General features: G+C 38.9%; 1 protein-coding gene across 2 annotated transcripts in view; it reads right to left on the bottom strand.

Moving 5' to 3' along the window:
• PTPRR (protein tyrosine phosphatase receptor type R) overlaps window positions 1-20,396 on the bottom strand; it is a 283,107-nt gene that overhangs the window by 89,343 nt on the left and 173,368 nt on the right. For both annotated transcript variants that reach the window (XM_012441339.3, XM_012441340.3), the window contains one exon: window positions 12,815-13,083. In XM_012441339.3, coding sequence (XP_012296762.2) covers window positions 12,815-13,083 — 269 coding nt within the window. The remainder of the gene's footprint in view (window positions 1-12,814; window positions 13,084-20,396) is intronic.

Genomic DNA, 20,396 nt, shown 5'->3' with positions numbered 1-20,396 from the left:
CTTATAATAATGAGAAATGAAAATGATTGGATGCCAAACATTGTCAGAAAGTATATCATATTTAAAAGTCAATTGTAATTGTCACCAATTTGTCAATTCTCAAGTTATAGTTGTTTCATCACTACATGGAGACCTTTCTTCTAGGTATCTACCAAAAAAGATTATGCCTTACCCGCCAGAGAGGACATTGTCAAAAAAAAAAAAAAAAAAAAAGTTATATTTTCTTTTCCTTAGATGAGACAAGCTAACAACTGTGTCAACATGAAGTTCTCCACTAGAGGGAACTAATTCCACATACTCCAAGCGTGAACTTCAACTTGACCAGCTTCAGAATGTGTCTGAAAACACAGCGCTCTCTCCATGTTTAGATTGTACCCAGATAATCATGCTGCATTGCTAAATGGGAAGGATGCCTTACATTCACTTTTATAAGATTTAAAGAAAAACACACATTTAAAAGTATTTTTTACATTACAGAAAAAACCCCATTATCAGTTGAAAAATAATTTTGCTCAAGTAATCTGCCACAAGTGACTTGTGATTCCTCACTGTTCTTCTCTAGAGGTCATATGCTAATATCTGGGCCAATCTGATGAGAGGAGAGTGGTGCCTCACTCCCAGAAAAAACATGTTAGGCAGTTCATAAAATGCACATTGTGGGACACTGACATGTATAGCTTTACATACATGTTCTACCTTCTTCTAGATGATACAGATGGCAAAACTTGAACCTTCTGATATGGTTTGGCTGTGTCCCCACCCACATCTCATCTTGAACTGTAGCTCCCATAATCCCCACATGTCATGGGAGGGACTCAGTGGGGGGTAATTGAATCATGGGGGTTATACACTGAAATGTTTAGCTGCAAGGAAAAACCTCCTGACACAGTATCTAAGATTCAGAACTGGTATCTCTTAAAATAGGAAGCAGAGCTTACACTGGGAATTATCTGTACCTGCCCTAATTAAAACACTTCTTCAAAACAGGCCATTTCACCTAATTCTGTCATCAAGTTAGGGAACATGGTCCCCTAGCAAAAATTTTTAAAAATCTCATTTGAAAAAGCACCACATTTAGTACCCTCCCCCCCAAAGAAAAACTCTAATTTAATCACAAGTAGAGGAATCAGAGAAAGAGAATTTTGAAAAACTGTACCACAGCCAGCTCTTCTTTAGGGTCAAGACAACAAGAACTTTATCAAAATGCTAATATTATATTGGTCATACCCTATTGAATTGCCAAAAGAGTTCCCAGGGTAGTTAGATTTTGCCCCCCATGGAATGAGTACAAATGGAGAGTGCCCTGTAAAGCTGGAAGCAATGTCCTGGAAGGGGTTGCAAGCTAATGGATGTTGAAGGATTGTTGGGGGTTGGGGTGGAAGGGCTGAGGAACCCTTTCTGCTTGAACCTCAGGGTGAAGCAGCCTGTGTGAGGGGTGGTCTGGGGGCAGATATAGCAGTTAGAGGACTAAGTGGGACTTATTCCTGCTGCTCTGCCAAGGACCATAAGTGGGGAAAGGGAAGGCAAGGAGAGGAAAGGAGCAATTACCATGATTCCTCTTCGAGTGACTGCCAGGTCTACAGTCTTGGGACTCATTTGGCCACAATGGCTTAAACATTTCAGGGTCTGCTTGGAGAGAAGTTATGCCAGGCCTGTGCTTACCAATTTTTACCTTTTTAGGCAAAATTCCTCTACTTTTAATTCTTTAATAATATATGCTGGCTCTCGTTTTACTCTCCCTGTGTTGTCTCCACTGCCATTTTTCTCACAACACAATTACATTTTTGTCTCATGATATGCCATTCATTTTCAGGCAGATTTCAAAACTTTTTCTTCATTCCTGTGTTTTTTGTTTTTTTTTTTTTAGTAAAAAACCCTATGAAAAGTTTGTTCCTAACCCTCCAGAACCCCAATCCACCTAAATAAAATCCTACAAATAAAGAGAACAGCTTGATGCTCACTGTCCATGAAGGGCTTGTGCATGTTTCCAATGCCTCCCCCAGCTCTGGACATCCCCATACAAGTATTTTATAAAAACATGAAAATATTTTATAGAAAGAATAGAAGGTATATTAGTCTGTTCTCACACTGCTAATAAAGACACACTGCAGACTGAGTAATTTATAAAGAAAAAGAAGTTTACTGGACTCATAGTTCCACATGGCTGGGGATCACAATCATGAAAGAAGGTGGAGAAGGAGCAAAGTCACATCTTACATAGTGGCAGGCAAGAGAGCATGTGCAGGGAAACTGCCCTTATAAAACCATCAGATCTCATGAGACTTATTCACTGTCATGAGAACAGCATGGGGAAAACCTGCCCCCATGATTCAGTTACCTCCCACTGGGTACCTCCCACGACACGTGAGGATTATGGGAGCTACAGTTCAAGATGAGATGTGGGTGGGGACATAGCAAAACCATATCAGAAGGTTCAAGTTTTGTTATCTGCATCATCTAGAAGAAGGCAGAACATGGTAGCTATATGCAGATTTGGTAACCAGGCTGTAAAGATTTGTATCTTTAGCTAGATTTTTATTTCTTTGTGACACTGAGCACGTTACTTGATCTAAGTCTTTGTTAGCATAACTGCAAGATGGGCATAGAAATAGTGCCTGCCTTGGGGATATTGTGAAGGTTGTCTGAGATCATACATGAGCACAGTGGTTGGACGGTGGCAGGTTAGTGTCCAACCTATCAGCTGTGACTCTGCATCCTTCTATTACAGCAGTATGGGCGGCAGCTTGGGGGCAGGCATGGCCATGCACTTCTCTGCCATTCCTGCCACCTCCACTGACAATCACACACATAGTGAAGTGGGCCATTATTATCCAGAATGTTTGAACAATATGGAGACCCTTCCATCCTTTTCTGTCTTGAGTTTTCTGAATTAGTGTCTTATAGCCCCCTCACTTTGTGTTCACATTCCTCTTGGTCCTTTATGTCATATTACCACCAGGCCTCCAGAATGGCAAGAACCAGATGAAAGAAAAAACTGAGAAGGACAATATGCTTCTAGAGTGACAGTATAATGGTCGTCTGCCGTGTTTTGAATCCACCTCATGAAATTGCACTTTGCTTGATTTAAAATCTGAAAAATCTTCTGAAAGCCAAGCATAAAATCTGCTAAGAGGAAAAGCAGTGTGACACTCCGTAATACACCTGCTTGCTAAATAGATCAATTTGCAAATTATTTCTGATAGATTATAGGAGTGTATACCTCCTCCCAACCTTCAAAGCATGACAATTTATTATTAACTAGGAGTACAGCCTCTGGAGCAATACTGCTTGGGTTCACGTTCCATTTGTCACCCTCACGCTCCTAGTGACTTACTATTAAGTTATTAGGGCCATAACTTAAACTCTCTGAGCATGAGTTTCCACTCTGAGGAGGTAAGAGGTCCCTTGGGATGGTGAAATGAGATAATGCATGTGAAGTGTCAACAGGGCATACTGAGTTGTTATTTTTACTGATGTTACTTGGAGTTAAACTGGAATTTACTTCTACATGTTTGTTATGTGTTATGTTTATAATCCATAATGCTGTCAGGCTGGGCAACTGAGTCATGGTTGATAAATTGTGTTCACTGCGGTTGGGTCATAGGTTCCAATAGAATGAGTGGTGTTTATTTGAAGGAGGCCGTGTGGTATGTGTCTAACAGCCTGGGAAGATCAAAGGAACCTGGAGTGTAAACTTAGCTCTGCTGCGACCTCTGGCAAGCCAGTAATGCTGTTTGTACCACATACAGGTTGCCTTTCTGTGGCTGGTGCCCCATTCTCTCCTCCTCTACTGCAGGGAGGGTAGCCTGTTAGTGATGTCCAGCTGCCACTTCAGTGGAGCAGCCTCCTCAGCTGATGGATGTTGCCGAGTCCAGGGATGCCTAGGAAGTTATGCCTCACCACCCTGGGTGGCCTGGAGTCAGTGGTTGGCTGGCAGGAGGGTGCAGAGGCTCAGCCTCCTTGCCTCAAGGTGAGAGCACTGTCCATGAAGGGTCACTCGTGCTCAGAGATCCCTGTGTGATCAGGCTGAGGGTAGACGGCTGCTGCCACCACCTCTTTGCTTGTCCTCTTCTCTGTTCTGCTTGCCCTCCTTTACTAATAGGCTGCCCTGGAGAGCATCTTCTCAACACATTATTTGGACAAGAGACCTTGTCTCAGGCAGTGCTTTTACAGAACCTCACCTAAGACCTAAGAGAGAAGATTCTAGGCCCCAGTTTCATTTGACAGAAAATGAGAGAGTTGGATCTATTTTCAATGATGGGTCTATTTAATGAATACAGATTTTTTTTTTTTTTTTCCCCCAAGACAGAGCCTCACTCTGTTGTTACCCAGGCTGGAGTGCAGTCATGCGATCACAGCTCACTGCAACCTTGCACTCCCAGGTTCAGGAGATCCTCCTGCCTCAGCCTCCTGAGCATCTGGGAGTACAAGTAAACACCAACATGCCTGGCTAATTTGTCAAAAAATTTTTGTAGAGATGGGGTCTTACTATGTTGCCCAGGTTGGTCTTGAACTCCTGGCTTCAAATGATTCTCCTGCCTTAGCCTCCCAAAATGCTGGGATTACAGGCCTGAGCCATCATGTACAGCCATGAATACAGATTATAATCTCCAGAGTATTTTTTACACTCTATGCTCTGATATACAGTCATATTCATTCTATTCCCTTCTCTTTACTCTTATGTCCCAAAAAGAGATCAGTGGAAGAATGATTAAAGATTTTCCAAGTCAAAAATTTTGAACATCAAAATGTACCTCCACTAGGGAAAGCAAGTCACAGACATCAGGACATTCTGCCTTGACTGGAGGAAATTGTAGTACACAAAGTCTTTGAGTTTGGATGTTAGAATGGTCAACATTTTCTTGGCAGGAGCTGTCTTTTCATTGCTTCCACCATTGCAGAAAAATTTCTAGTTCTGATAAACATCTCCCAAGCTCAACAATCCCTAAGGAAATCTTTAGACTCACATTCCTTGGTGTTGCATCCTTTGCACAGTATTTATTGTAAACCATAACATGTATAACCTATTACGGTACAGCTTAAGAAAAGTTAGAGAATGTTTATTCGTTGGATATCAGCAACCCTTGGGGGCCTGCTGAGGCCTCCGTTGTGATAGAAGAAAATGCCCATTAATGTCATAGTCTTGCTGGCTCACTACCTGATCACTGAGAAATGAAGTCAGGATGGAGAGAGCCATTTTACAATGTGCCACCCTTCCTTTCTAGACAGTTCTCTAACTGTCCTTGCTCAGTGTTTACTCATAATAGAAAATCAAGTGAGAAAAATGAGGAAATAACGTGGACAGATCCAACTTGCCTGTTGATTTCCTTTCCATAAAATTGGCCATTAGTCATGCAGTAGCCCAAAGGGGAGATGTGCAGAAACTTTCAGGTTCATAAGTTCTCTGTTTCACCACTGAAGAAAATGTACTTTCTAGAGTCTGAATGTGATTCCTCATTTAATGGGCATTTGGAACTGAGCATGTATGCAGTTTCCCTGTCAGTGATTCAGTGGAGCATTTTGGGAGCGCAAGGATGGGACAAAAGAGGAGACGGAACATGAACTGACTGTGGCCTCACACTATGCCAGCTGCGTGATATTTGTCGTGTAGCTTAACTGTCCCAAGAGCTGTGTTAGGCACATGCTATGCTCCTCAATACAGGTGAATAAATAGGTTCCAACTTACATATGTAGTAGATACAAAGCAACTGGACTCACCACGGAAATGAATGCATTTGTTAGACTAGAATCGACACCACTAGTTATTAGATATTTAATGGCCAATTTATAAGTATGTATTTACAAGTTACACATAACTGTATATTTATAAATAGGATGAAGAAAACTATGCCAATTGAGAGTTAAAATATGATGTTATAGGACAGGCTCAACTGTAGTAGTTCAGTAGAAAACGAGCTTCAACTCCTGTGTTCAAAAGAATAACTGACCTAGCGTAGGCTTGAGAAATGGAATCAGAGAACAAAACCAAAAAGAATATTAGGTTTCCGTTTCCTTCTCAAAGATACCATGCCATTTGGTATTGATAGTTAATTTTGTAGTATCTTTTGAAGTAAGGTGGAGCAGATATTGTTTTATAGATTGGGAAAACTATACCATAGAGGACTTAATTAATCTGTTAAGCCACTTATTTAATAAATGTTAGAGGTAGTAGTAGCTCAGAGACTTGGGTCTATAGTTTATCATTAAGCTATTTGTTCTTATGGAAGATTCTTTAGAAATATATGAGATCTTTGGATGTGAAGCAATGTTAACTCCATAAAATTTTTTTAAGTGTTTACTATGTACCAGGATTTACAGAAACCATGGGAGACATAAGAGTATCTTGAGCCCAGTACCTATTCTTAAAAATTCTTGCCATCTGCTTAAAAAATAAGTCAAACCACTTAAAAACCAGTTCAAGTCCCTTTCTGAATGACGGTTCGATTAAAATCATTGCTAGAGGGGTGGTATATATGAGAATTTCTAGGTGTTATAAATCACTGTGGGCGTTAATAGGTTACATGGCCAGTGGGAGGGGTAAGCTTTGTGTTGGGTTGTGAAGACTGGAGATTGGTAGGTGGAGGGAAGAGAAAGGACAAGGGAAACAGACATACAAATGTGGACGGGCGCACAGCACGCCGAGTGGAATAGGGATAGAAACACAGAGAATGGAATAGAAGGTTTATTTTGGGATGTAGTAGCAAATGGATTTGGAGCAAATGATCAGGGCCAGATGGTGCAGGACCTTCAAGGCCCAACAAGATGGCCTATGCCTTATTCTGTAAGCAAATGAACCAAATGAGGAGTTTTTCACAGCAAAGTATGATAACAAAAGTATCGTTATAGGAAGATAAACCTGAAGACTATTGAAGGGGGAAAGAGAATTAGATGCAGGCAGATAAGATGAAATAAACTAATAGATATGAAACATATATTAGTCCTACTATCATTTGTATAATTATATGACACAACAATTTAATCAGGAAGTAATGGGAGCTGGGTCCAAAGTTATGATTACAGAAAGAGATAGTCAATATGAGAAAGTTGGAGGAGAAAGAATCAATATGATTTGGCAATTAGTTGGAAAAAGGGAGAAAAGAAGAGAGAACTGCTATGTTCCTCTTTTTTTTTTTTTTTTTTTTTTTTTTGAAGCAGGGTCTCACTGTCTCCCAGGCTGGAGTGCAGTGGCACAATCTAAGTTCACTGCAACCTCTGCCTCCCAGGGTCAAGTGATCCTCCCACCTCAACCTCCCAAGTAGCTGGGACTACAGGCGTGCACCAACATACATGGCTAATATGTTCCTCATTTCATAAGATTCTTTAATCTTCATAATTTTCAGTGTATTCTTTATACTCAGTTAAAAACATCCACTTAGTTTCTATATCTTATCTTTTAATTTTAAAATTATATTTTATGATTAATGATATCAAAGTGATAGATTCTCCCAATCATGGATGAGAGATTTATTTAACATGATCCAAAAGATTTTTGGGACAAGTGACTCATAATGCAGCCTTTATGGTCTCATGGTGATTTTGATGAAGCCAGACTTTTATGCAATAAGTAGAAGATTATTGCCTCACTCCAGGATCAAAAGATGGACAGTTATTAAACATGAGACTATTTTAAAGGCACCGTTAGAATATATATGAAGAAATTAAATTTTAAGGCTTAAAACTGCCAGAAAAGTTTTCTGACTACATCGAATACTGTATATTCTTCAAATTTTGACACTCTTAAAACTTCATTATGTCATCTTGGCAGGGCATTGTGGTAGAAAACAGGAGTGAGAATAGAACAGGAAGGGATGGTAGAATAGGCAAAGTGTTTCCCAATAACTATGGGAGTTGACCTGAGATTAGTCATAATAACAGTCATTAACTGGTTAATTCATTCAGGCACTTATTTCCAGGAGCTCCTGGTCTCCAGAAATTATGTTCTACATGTAAAAGATAAGGAGACATTTATTCATATACATGTCCTTAAGAAGCTTAGAGTCTATTGGCTACAACAGATTAGTAAACCAGAACTTAAAAGACAACAAAGAAGTGCTATAAATACTGTATCCACACAGGGTTACTGAACTAAAGCAGGGGGGAACTGAAGAGAAGTAGCTGAATCAGTACTGGGCTGGAGGAAGAAGGAGAAGGAGGTCGAGGCAGCCTCTAATTGGCTTCCAAGAGGAAGTGATACTTAAATTCCCCTCCTTATATTCCTACTCCCACATTCAACTTTGGACCTTCACTGTATTCAGGCTGCCAGGGTCTTTTGGTGTTTTATTGTCTTTGAAGAAATCTGAGAGCAGAAAGCAGGGAAATTTGAGTCCTGCCATGGACTTTGTGTTCTAAAGGCCAGGGCCTTGGTGAAAGGTGGAGTCTCAGAGTGTGGATGTCAGATAAAGTCGAATGTGAAATAAGTCAGAGTAGGGTTTTCTATTCCCAAAGCCTAAGAAAAGTCCATGGCTCAGGCGAGGGTGCAGTGTTACAGGGGCTGCTTTGTGGGTGCAGGTACCAGTGAGACCCTGTATGCTTCACAGCTGAGCCCTGAGAAATGGGGGACCTTTAGTAGGCAGACTGTGATCCTTGGTAGAGCCATGAAAAGAAGTGGCTGCAAAATGTTTTTGCGGGATCATGTCTTAGACATGCCCAGGTTTTCCGGTGCCTCCATTTGGGGAAGAGCAGTTAGATGATTCTTGAGCATCTAAGAGTGGTTTGGATACAACTGACAAAGAGAAAGACAGACAGAAAAGGAGAAAGCGACTGCAGAAAATGAACGGGCTACCTGAATAGCAACAGGGAACAACGTGGTGTCCTTAATATTCATGCTAAGAAAGTCTCCTTAAAATGTAGAGGACACCCTAGGAAACCAGAAGTAGGTCAGGTGAATCAGAAAAGGATTGAGATTAAGTTTCTACCATTTAGGTGAAACGGTATCTAGAAAAAAAACCTGGGCTGAGTTTCAGAAAAGTAAAATTGTGTTTCTTGTCTTTTTGATTTTAGACCCAGATTCATGCCCATTCTACTGGTGGTACTCTTCAAGGGCAAGGAGGAGTAGGGAAAAGAACAGTTCTAGGCAAGTATTAATTCTTAGGCTTAAATGAGAATGGCACGGTGACTGGAAAAATGTCCAAGTAGCAGGATGAGTCTAAGGGGTTATTTAGCAGGAACTGGGGGCGGGGACACAGGCTAGCAAAGGCCAGATTAAAAAGGGCCTCACATTTCATATGTAGAAATTACCAGTTTCTTCCAGAAGGCAATATGGAAACACTGAAGAATTTTATAAAGAGAGAAACACTCAAATATAATTTAGAAAATCACAGTTTGAGAGGTCTAGAGAGTAGACTAGAAAAAAAACAGAATTTGAGGTCGGTACCAGGAGGAGACTGGTTAGGAGAATTGGGGAGATTCTGAGTTCTTAGTGGGATTGGGGTTGGACAGGGGGGAACACTTGGGAGAAGGTGCCAGGTCTTTATAATGTTAGGCTATATGAGAAGGATGAAAAAAGAACATGGAGGAGCTGAGGATATTAGTGGTTTCAGAGAGTCACAATTTAAAAATAAGAGAAATGATTTAATGAGGAAAGTCTTGAGTTCCATTTCTGAATGTTTTACGTTTAAGAAAGGTCAGGATAGCAATGCACAGTTCAGAGCTGAAAAATGGGTGTGGATTTCAACAGAAAGGTAGATTCAAGCTAAAGTACTTTTTCAGGAATCACTAAAACATAGTAAGAGAAGTGGCTGTGGTTGGATGACTCAGGGAGGAGAGAAGAGGTCACAGAATGAAACTCTGAGATTAACAAGAGAAGGGAATCCAGAAGAGACCAAAGGTAGCCACTCAAGAAACAGAAAAATGGTGTATTTTAGGCCAAAGGAGGAGAGAAGTTTAAAAAGGAGGTAGTTATTAGTACTAGATGGGAAATGAAACATGTGCTTTGGATTTCGTAGTGAGACCATCAATAATTAACTTGATAATCAAGCACATGAAAGAAACAGCGAGAATGAAAGGTGGGAAAAGACCATTGAGGCAGCTGGTACACTCTGTTCTTTTAAGACATGTATTTGAGAAAGGAAGGAAAAACAAGAACCAGAGAAGGAATTCGATTATGGGAGTTTCTTTAATACAAAGAGAATGCTGAGGGGGCCGGGCGCGGTGGCTCATGCCTGTAATCCCAGCACTTTGGGAGGCCGAGGCGGGTGGATCACGAGGTCAAGAGATCGAGACCATCCTGGTCAACATGGTGAAACCTCGTCTGTACTAAAAATACAAAAAATTAGCTGGGCATGGTGGCGCGTGCCTGTAATCCCAGCTACTCAGGAGTCTGAGGCAGGAGAATTGCCTGAATCCAGGAGGCGGAGGTTGCGGTGAGCCGAGATCACGCCATTGCACTCCAGCCTGGGTAACAAGAGTGAAACTCCGTCTCAAAAAAAAAAAGAATGCTGAGGGAACAGCATTAGCAAAGAGGGTACAGTTGAAGATAGAAGAGGAAGACTGATGAAGTTACTAGGGTTGAGGGGAATCACCTGAAGCCTTTGTGGAGAGAATAGTCTTCTGTTCTGAGGTGGAAGAAAGTAGGAGGTGAGGTGTAGGATGTGGGGAAGTTGTAGATCAGGGGACAGAGAATCTATTTAACACCGATTATGCACTTGCTCTGCTGGAATGCCCCAGGTGGACCAAAGAGATGGGTATGATTCTGTCCTTGTATTCTCCCTTCTCAAAGATTCACTTTAATAAAATGAATAAATGAATGCTCAATCGTATGCTCCTTTACATTGTAGACCAACATGTCCTGCAGTGGTCTACAGAGGGCAGGATGCGGGAAATGGCCACCTCCTTAGAAAATTGCTGAGACAATTGTCTAAGCAATTGTAAGACCCAGTGACCTTGCTTAGAATTGCTAATATGCTTAGAATTGGCATGATGGTAATAAAAATTTGTCTGACTTTTAATCAGTTTTATTATGACCCTTCATTCTACTAGCGGCAACATGGCCTCTTACTGCCTGCAGACCTTTCTTGCCACCAACCCTTAGTTCACCACTGATGCTCAGGTCTGTGTTTCAAAGTTCCTCTTTGAAGCAAACGTAAATGCACAACAATAATTTGGATAACAAGAGTGAAAGAACCAGAAAGAAGCTAAAAAATCATGTTAAACCTCTTTATCTTTTAGAAGAAAATGAGGCCCAGATGAGTGAATGACTCAGGTGAGGACATCTAATCCAGGAATGGCGGGGCTGTGTTTGGAATCCAGTTCTCTTGACTCCAAGTTAGACTCAGGGAGAAAGTTCCATCTTGTCTACCTTTCCACACCGAATCTCAAAAAGCAGTTTAGTGATATCTATGTAAGTGAACGTCACATGGAAACCCACATTATCCATCAAGAAGCCAATGGGAAGGAAGTGGAAAGGATGACTTGATCAATCTCTGTTTTCTTCCTGCTCTTGAGCCAAAGTGTTCAGTTTTTAAGGATCTTCAGAGATAAACAAATTCCTTTATCTTTATGTCATTATTGTTCCTTGGCAATACTTTGAAATAATTATGAAGGATCAATTTTGTATTCTGCAGTTCTTAAAACCCCAAGCTATATTTTTTAAAGGGTGTATTTGTGTGTGTAAACTGTAACTATTTGCATAGGGCATTGTGATGTATCATGGGAAATATATTCAAAATTTATATATGTGATTTAAAAACCTAAGGCAACAAAAAATACAGGGATATAAAATGGAGACATAGAAAAATAAGAGGAGAATGAACCTTGGATGTTACTTTAAGAACTTACTCTCCCACTACCCTCGTGTTCAAAGTAGGATATACTACAAATTCTATTTTAAATATAAAATTAAAGCTTCTTATTTTAAGAAATACTATGGGAAAGCTTTACTTAACATTTTTGAGAAGCAAATAATTAATCCTTCGTTTATGTATTTTGCATATTCTAGTTTTCTTACACTAGATTTGCTTTTAATGGAAATGTATCAGTATAAAGTGAATCACATGTATAATATATCACAAAAAAGGTAAGGCAACAAAAATAATAGCATTTATTTATTTTTTTTTTCAGACAGAGTTTCACTCTGCTGCTCAGGCTGGAGTGCATCTTGGCTCACTGCAACCTCTGCCTCCCAGGTTCAAGCAGTTCTCACACCCCAGCTTCCCAGGTAGCTGGGATTACAGGGGTGCACCACCTTACTTGGCTAATTTTTGTAGAGTTGGGGTTTTGCCATATTGGCCAGGCTGGTCTTCAACTCTTGGTCTCAAGTAATCCACCTGCCTCAGCCTCCCAAAGTGCTAGGATTATAGGCGTGAGCCACTGTGCCTGTCCAATGTCATGGATCTTGATAATGAATGTTTGTTGTGGTTAAAAAATAGAGCTAAAACTTAAAAAAAAATTAATCCGTGGCAGACATAGACTCCTTCTGCCTGACTCCAGACAATGTGGGCTTTTGTAGAAAACACTCCGAGTTCATTCCCAGTCCCTCTACCTACCAGAGTTTCATGACAATTAAACAAGATAGTATCTTGTGAGGTTGGTGAACCTCAGTAAGCTAGAAACTGTCTTCTAGCCGAAGATGAATTTTGCTTGGATCTACACCATTTTGGATCTAGACAAGCTTAACAGAATCAGATTTACCTAACAGATTTTATCTAACACAGTTGGATTCTTTTGGGAGATAAGAAACACTACTTCATCTGAGTGTCCAGTTAGTGGTGAACGATTCTGCCCAATTATGTCAATCATTCCTAGTTCTTTCTTTTTTAGTTGATGAATACTCTTTTTATAAAAAGCCACACGTAGGGGATACAGAACGAGCTCTTACCTCTCCTGAAGTCCTATGGGCTTCATTTTGAAAGGAGAAGGGCAGACAGAGGTGGAGGTGGTAGCTCTGATCTCAGGAGCACCTCGGCCTTGAGGGTCCACGACTACATTCAGTACCTTTGGGGCCTGCTCAGGTTGGACCATGCTGTGGACTGTCTTTGCCTCAGACAGTGCTGGCTGTAATGTGATGGGCGATAGGTGTATCTCCTGGTTTTTCTCTTTATCTTGTCTTAAAGAAAGCTGAAACCTTTCTTTTAATCTGTAAAGAATCTATAGAAAGAGATATAAAAAACTCCTGTCACATTTTCTCACACTAAACAACAGAGTATGATCTCCTCCACCCTAACCTAGCAGACAAACCAAAATAAAGCCTTAACGATAAAGTAAATAAAGCCCTCTAAAAGATGATTTCTGTTTTGTGGTATTGAGAGTTTTCTAAAGATGGCATACTTGGTATTTCTAGTTATGCTGCACATGTGTATCAAATAATTGTGCACATGAATCTGTTCCTCAAAGATATATTCAAAAGTAAATTTAACCAGTTTTATAAAAAATGCCAGATGTCAGTTTGGTCACATGGGATTTGTTTCTTAAAATGCCTGAAATGGTAGAAGCAATAACCGTGAAACAGGGATCTATGACATTTACAGAAACAGAGATATGCATCTAATATGGCATAGAAGAAAACAGTAGTCTTGCAAATATTAATAAAATAATAGTTTTGCTATAAACCACAGTTTCTTATGTTGGTAAATCTCGGCATTAGTCAGATGTCAACTTGAATATTTGGTAAATTTATGACAAATTAAATTTAGGGTATCTATGAAATAATAATTTGGACAACCAGAATTTTCCTTTTTACCACTTTGCCCTAAGTTTTAGTATTTTATTTTATTTAGATATAGGATCTGGCTCTGTTGCCCAGGTGAAAGTACAGTGCTGTGATCATAGCTCACTGCAACCTTGAGCTCTCCTTAAGGGAAAAGACTATGCACCTACAAGATACAACTAGGAATGCATATTAAACATTGAACTCCTAGGAAAAGAAAGACTTTTTTTGTTTTTTTTTTTTTAAGTCAGTTCAGCTCCTTGTAATCTGGGAACTTTTATACTGGTGGTATTCATTGACTCTGGTAGGGTAAAGTTAAATTTTAAACTTTGAAAAAAGGGTGGATTTGGAATATTCACATGACAAATGTTCATCACACAAATGAGAAAGAAATGTGACTAATATTAAGTGAAATGTCTTCTTACCTGTATTATAATTACTTTCAAACAAGCGTATTGTGTTTTCTTTAAGTTATAGGATGGAAAGGACTGAAGAGGAATGTCTTTATCATGTGCATAGTGTCTAAGGTTTTTAACTTACTGCTTCTCTTCAGTTTCCATGACCTTCACAGTGTAAAAAATGCACTAGAACAGTATCTATCAGATGATACACATATTTTAGGCTTATTGTGTTCAGCTAAGCATTTAACTACTAAACGATGAGGTGTCAAAATTTAAAATAGATTGTTTTAGTTGCAAGAAGTTATTTTCCCAAATGAAGAAACAAATATACCTGCACCTTTACAAAAATACATTTAGGAGATAATGCATGTATTATATATTTTAAGCTCTTCACGTCTAAATATAATATGCATATCAGAACACTTGCTTGCCTGTTTACACTTGGATTTTGGAGAAACATGAATGAACAGTGAGCATGAGAAAGCCAAGGAAATCCTGACCTTCTCAATTGTTCTTGACAGGTGGCTTTTATGATTTATATTAGTGTAAAACAAAGTCTAGTCCAAAGTCCTTCCTTACCACTCATGCGCTTATGTTTTTGATGAGAAACCTTTGTAACATATTTTACAATCAGTCATCTGTTTATTTCATGTCTGGTTAGAGGTCAACTTTGCAGCCTGTCTCCATGTAGTACATGTACAAACTAATCTCTACATCTTTAATTAGGAAAAAGCAGAACCTGGAGAATGTATGATGTATATAAGACACTTTAAAAATATTTAAGAGATGGCGCTAAAAAAATATGGGAAAAATGGAAGAGACTGGTACTTGGCAATAGGGTAGTTGTCATGGAATTAAGCTATAATGCAGTGATTCTCAATTGGCAGGGATTTTGCCCTCAGGAGATGTTTGGTAGTGTCTAGGGATATTTTTGGTTGTCATATTTTCAGGGTTTGGGGGAAGGAGAAGGAAAAGGGTGCTATTGGCATCTGGTGGGCAGAGGCTAACTACCTTATAATGCATTGAAAAGGCTTCCCCCACATCCCCGCCAACAAAAATAGTAACTCCAAAATATCAGGAGTGTTGCTGGTAAAACTCTGGTGTAAGGGATCATAAAAATTTTGTGGTGTAATCTCCTCATTCCACATTTAAGTACTGAGATGTTGGATGATTTATGGAGGGTTGGAAAAAAAACCTAGAATCCGGGTTTTCTGACTTCCAGGTATGTGATCATTCAACTCTACTGTTTCTGCCAAATTCTCCTGTCCTTCTTTGAAACCTCTTTTCCAAAGCATCCGGAAAACAGTGTCAGAGATTTTTCTCTGCACAGATTGAGATCTGGAATATAGTATATGCATATTTCTCTATGGGAATTCACTTTGTTTAAAAACTCAATCTAAAAGCTTACTGTAGCAATGGCAACTCAACATTTTGCCTTCATCTCTAAGAGCTTGTTTGACTCTTGGACTGGAATAAAGTCATTGAATAATTTGAAAAAGGAAAAGAGAACATATTATTGAATGAGAGGAGCTGTAAAAGTCAAACTATACCAAGAGAAAGAAAATAATAGTGGGAACAAAAGAACCAGAGGAACACAGAAATGGGAGGAAGCTAAAAAAAATCCTATGAAGCTTTTTTGCAACTTAAAATTTTCATTCAAAAAATCTCATAAGTAACACAAAACATCCTGTTTGGATTAGAATGTGTTCAGATTTCAAAATGATGCCACCAATCACTAGTCTTTAACATTTGTTCTTTATGGCATTTTACAGTTAGATTTGAAAGAGTTCATTCATTCTTTTCTTTCAATTTAATAGTCCTGAGTCAATCCCTACTACATTCCATAAACAAGATATTGTAGATGCAAAAGTAAAACAGAACTCTGTCCTCTAGGAATTCATAGGCTTCCAGAAAAGATAACTGTGTAAAAATTGCATTCAGTACAAAGTACTAAGTGCAAAAAGAGAGGTGTGCCCACAGCACACAGGTATGGTGTTGCACACATTTACCAGTTTCGTCTGGGTAGAATGGTTCTGATAAATACAGCCATTCTCATCTGCTACTACTGGAGTGATTTGTGGTCGGAAGTGTATGTTCACAAGACAGAGTGGTAAGACTAAAAAACCCCTAGAGTTTGACTCCTTATGAAATCAAATAGAATTATGTGGGCCCCGACTTTCAATTTAGATAGCCTTGGGTTTGAATTTTTACCACTTCCTACTCCCTGACCCCACATCCATTCAATGCACGTTCTTGTTCAAGTCATTTACTTTTTCTGAATCTTAGTTTTCTCACAAGTAAAATTAGTAAACTAAAATATGTTAAGCATTTAGTACTAGGCAGTAAATTTAGTACTAGGCAGTAAATTTAGTACCAATAACTGCAATAAATGGAAGAAACTAATTGTTATTGTTATTAGTATTAAGACAGTTGTATTCTTAATACAGAAAAAATTTGAAAATTAGTTTGAGATATATGCCTACTTAATCAATCATTCCAGCTAGGAATCTAGTCCTATTTTCCTTTGTCCTTAGGGATTATGTATAACAAATGAGAAAACTATGTCCACCTTTGACATGTATTTATTGTGTGATGTTAAGGCTATAGCAGGTGGTTCAATGTAGGATTTCTTGCTACAGCTACCAGACTACAACTAGAGAAACTCTTTCTCTCCCATATGTCTGACTCTCCTATGGGTCTAACATGCTAGTGCTTTTATTGACCCAAACAACTATTTTCATGTGATTTCTAAAACTACTTTCCAGAAGCAATCTGGCCTGTAGACATCTCTACCTACATTTCATAAATGTCTTTGTACCTGTTAATAAACCTGTAAGGACATTGACATTTGAATATCTAATTTACATGATAAATGATGTTCTATTATTTCTTCAAGTTTAAGAACTAATTCTTCTTGGTAATAACTTTCTTTCATCTAAAACAGACTGAATAGACTGGAAGTTGCCCACACATTTTTTCTGGGAAAACTGCATTTTTCTATTTGTCGCTCCACGCACTCTACATTCACATTTGTGAGGTGCTAAATAAGTCACATATTTGAAAATGTCATGGCCGTCTAATTTTATGCCTGGCAACATATATATATGTGTATTTTAAGGAAAGTAAACAATATGCCACTTTTCAAAAATTTTGCCAAGTCTTACGTTGTTACATAGCACATACAACCTTCCATTACAGCAATTTACCTCTATAATTTCACAATAAAATCACATGCTTTTCATTTCTAGCATGTAGGAAGCCTAATGCAAATGGAGGCACTGATCTTTCATAAATATAATCAATGCCATAGGGAAAATTCTGAGTTATATGTTTCCTTTGTCATGGTATCAACCAAACTATGGGAAACAGAACTGGAATACGTGTGTTTCAGAATGATAAAAGTGATAGTACAAGTATCGCTGAGAAATGCACATGAAAAACTTACTTTAAATCAAGCTTATGATCACAATAATTTGAACACTTATAAAGATGAGCTTATTTTAGACAATCACTTTGAACTCTCAGCTCCTCTGTGGTAAGTTACATCAGATCAACTTGGCTTCGTGTTAATCCTATTGGGTAGTATTTCTTTTCTTGTGAATATGAACTTCCGGTCTCTGTGCTGCTAGTTCCTCTGTTTCTTTTCAGAATTTTTATTTATTTATATGTTTTTCAGAGACAGAGTATCTGTCATTCAGGCTGGAGTAAAGTGGCGTGATCATAGCTCACTGTAATTTCAAACTCCTGGGCTCCAGAGCTCCTCCCCTCTCAGTCTCCTCAGAAGCTGGGACTAATTTTTTAGTCCCATCAGCCTGGCTAATTTTTTAAACCATTTTTTTTTGTTGTAAAGATGGGTCTCACTGTGTTGCCCAGGCTGGTTTTAGACCCCTGGGCTTAAGCAATCCCCCTGTCTCTGACTTCCAAGTGCTTGAATTACAGGTGTGAGCCATTGCACATTGTCCCCCTGTTACTTTCAAAAGTGACTCCTTCATATTAAAATTTGAGATAGCATTTGAAATCTATTTAATTATTTCTTTCATTTGTTTAAGAACTATCTGAACATGGTCATCTCCATTTCCAACACTTCCCTCTCCCAGGAAATGAGAACATTTCCACACAGGCAGGGAAGCCAAATTATCTAGGAATCATCTTTAATTTCCCCCCTCTTGCTGAGAATTGGGACATAGCAAGTTCTGTCAGTTCTACTTTCAAATAAATCTCAATTCTTTACTTCTCTCTATCCCCACCACCCACCCCTGCTCTGGGCCAGCAGCATCTTCTTCATTGGGATATTGCAGAAGTCACCAGAAAGGTCCTCTTCCTTCCACAATTTCCCTCATCCTCTGTTCACCACCACTTTCTACCAGAAGAAAATGTGATCCTTTAAACACACATAGAAGATCACATCAAGGCTCTGCCTAAAACATTCTTCCCCTCAGGCCTGAATAGGCCAAGCTTATTCCAGTTGCACCCACTGTACCCTCTGCCTGGGGGTCCTTTTCTCACATTTTCATCCTTAGGTCTCAAACATCTCGGGTTGCTCTTCTCCACTCACAATTATGCTCTTTTCTTCATAGCACTTATCACTGTGATTTTAAAAATATACTATTTTTTAGAGCAATTTTAGGTTTACAGAAAAACTGAACAGAATATACCAAGTTCTCACATATCTTTCTTCCCCACCTCTTCATTTTGCCCTATTGTGATTCATTTGTTGTAATTTATGAATCAATATTGATGTATTATTATTAACTAAAGTCCATAGTGTGGATAGTGTAGATTAGGGCTCACTCTTCACACATTGTACAGGTTTTGACAAATCCATAATGTCATGAATTCATTATTACAGAATACAGAATAGTTTCACTGCCCTAAAATCTGCTGTCCTCTACCTAATTGTTCGCTTTCTCTGCAATCTCTGGCAACCACTGATATTTTCACTATCTCTATAGGCTTGACTTTTCCAGAATGTCATATAGTTGGAATCATATAGTATGTTCACCATTTGATATTTAAAAAATTAACTTATTTTCTATGTCTCCCTCTAAAGTAAAGACTTCAAGAGAACAGGGATCTTATCTGTCCTGTTTTCTGCTTTGCCCACACCACCAACAACAAATAGGCTCACAGAGAATATTCTGCAGGAATCTGTCGACTGAATGAATAGATGAATCTACCTGCTAACCCAATAGAGAGCAATCACCTATACTTCTGAGATGCCCCTTTCCTGATTTGTTCTAATAACTTTGGAGCCAACTTACCTAAGTTTCTGACTTAAATATTGGGAAAGGAAGAGTCATCCTCTGGCACCAAGTGGTTGAGGGTGTGACTACTATAGGTCCTTTTGCCATGAGACCAACACAGACATTTATCTAGTTACGTTGGATACGTGCACACACCTTGAGTTAGAAATGTAGAATCTGAAACACATCCTCTATGTTAATAGCAAGCTCCACTTAGTACTCAAATGCCAGGCATGAATCTGCTTTCCCACTTCCCTCCTTTTATCCTTGCCTTTGCTTTTCTGAATCACATCCATTGATCCCCTGAATATTTTCCACTTTTATCACTTTCAGCCACTTTCTATTCTCCCCCTCCTCCTATCCTTTTTCATCTGCAAAGAAGAAAAACACGCTAATTGTGACTGACAAGAGAGGGAACAGCACTTGCGATTTCCCGTATGAAGGAAAGAACCACGTATATTAAAGTACAATTAACTATAACAAGGAACTACATCCTTAAAACAGAGATGCCCAGAATACTCTGCCACAATTTCTGCAAAACCTCCAACTCTCTCATTAAAATTCTTTTCTCTTAATCTCTACCATGTGAAATATAAAAATCAGTTTTTTTTACTCAATTCTAAATTTTTCTTTTGTTTATTGAGTCACAATTCTTAGAATTTTTTTTCTTAGTGCCTGACCCATAGGAGCTACCTCTGAATTCATTATGATGGAAGATTTAGGGTGTTCTTGTTATTTCACATATTTTGAACTCTAGAAAACATGCCCGTCTTTACCCTGTTTAAGACCATGCTTGTTTTGTATCCTCTAAGCTTAGACCCATGCAGCCTCTGCCTTTCCAGATGGAGCCCTAATCTTTCTAACAGTAACCCCTTCCCAGCAGGAGGAGCAGAAGTAAACAACATCCAATAAAACACGTAGCAACATTGTTGACTGTGGAGAGAAATAAGGAGTGTAATGACTTTTGGGGGCACTTAAAAATGAAGGAAGAAGTATTTTTTTTTTTAACGTACAAAATTAAAAAGAACATAGCTCACAGGGAAAAAGGACATTAAAACCTATTTGTAAACTCTAAATATTATACATCTTGAAATTTTCAAGATCTACTCT

The sequence above is a fragment of the Aotus nancymaae genome, unplaced genomic scaffold (assembly GCF_030222135.1).
Source record: "Aotus nancymaae isolate 86718 unplaced genomic scaffold, 86718_ANA_hifiasm-v0.15.2.pri h1tg000016l, whole genome shotgun sequence".
Taxonomy (NCBI): domain Eukaryota; kingdom Metazoa; phylum Chordata; class Mammalia; order Primates; family Aotidae; genus Aotus; species Aotus nancymaae.
Note: the sequence above shows the minus strand (reverse complement) of the source record. Positions and strands in the feature narration are given on the sequence as shown.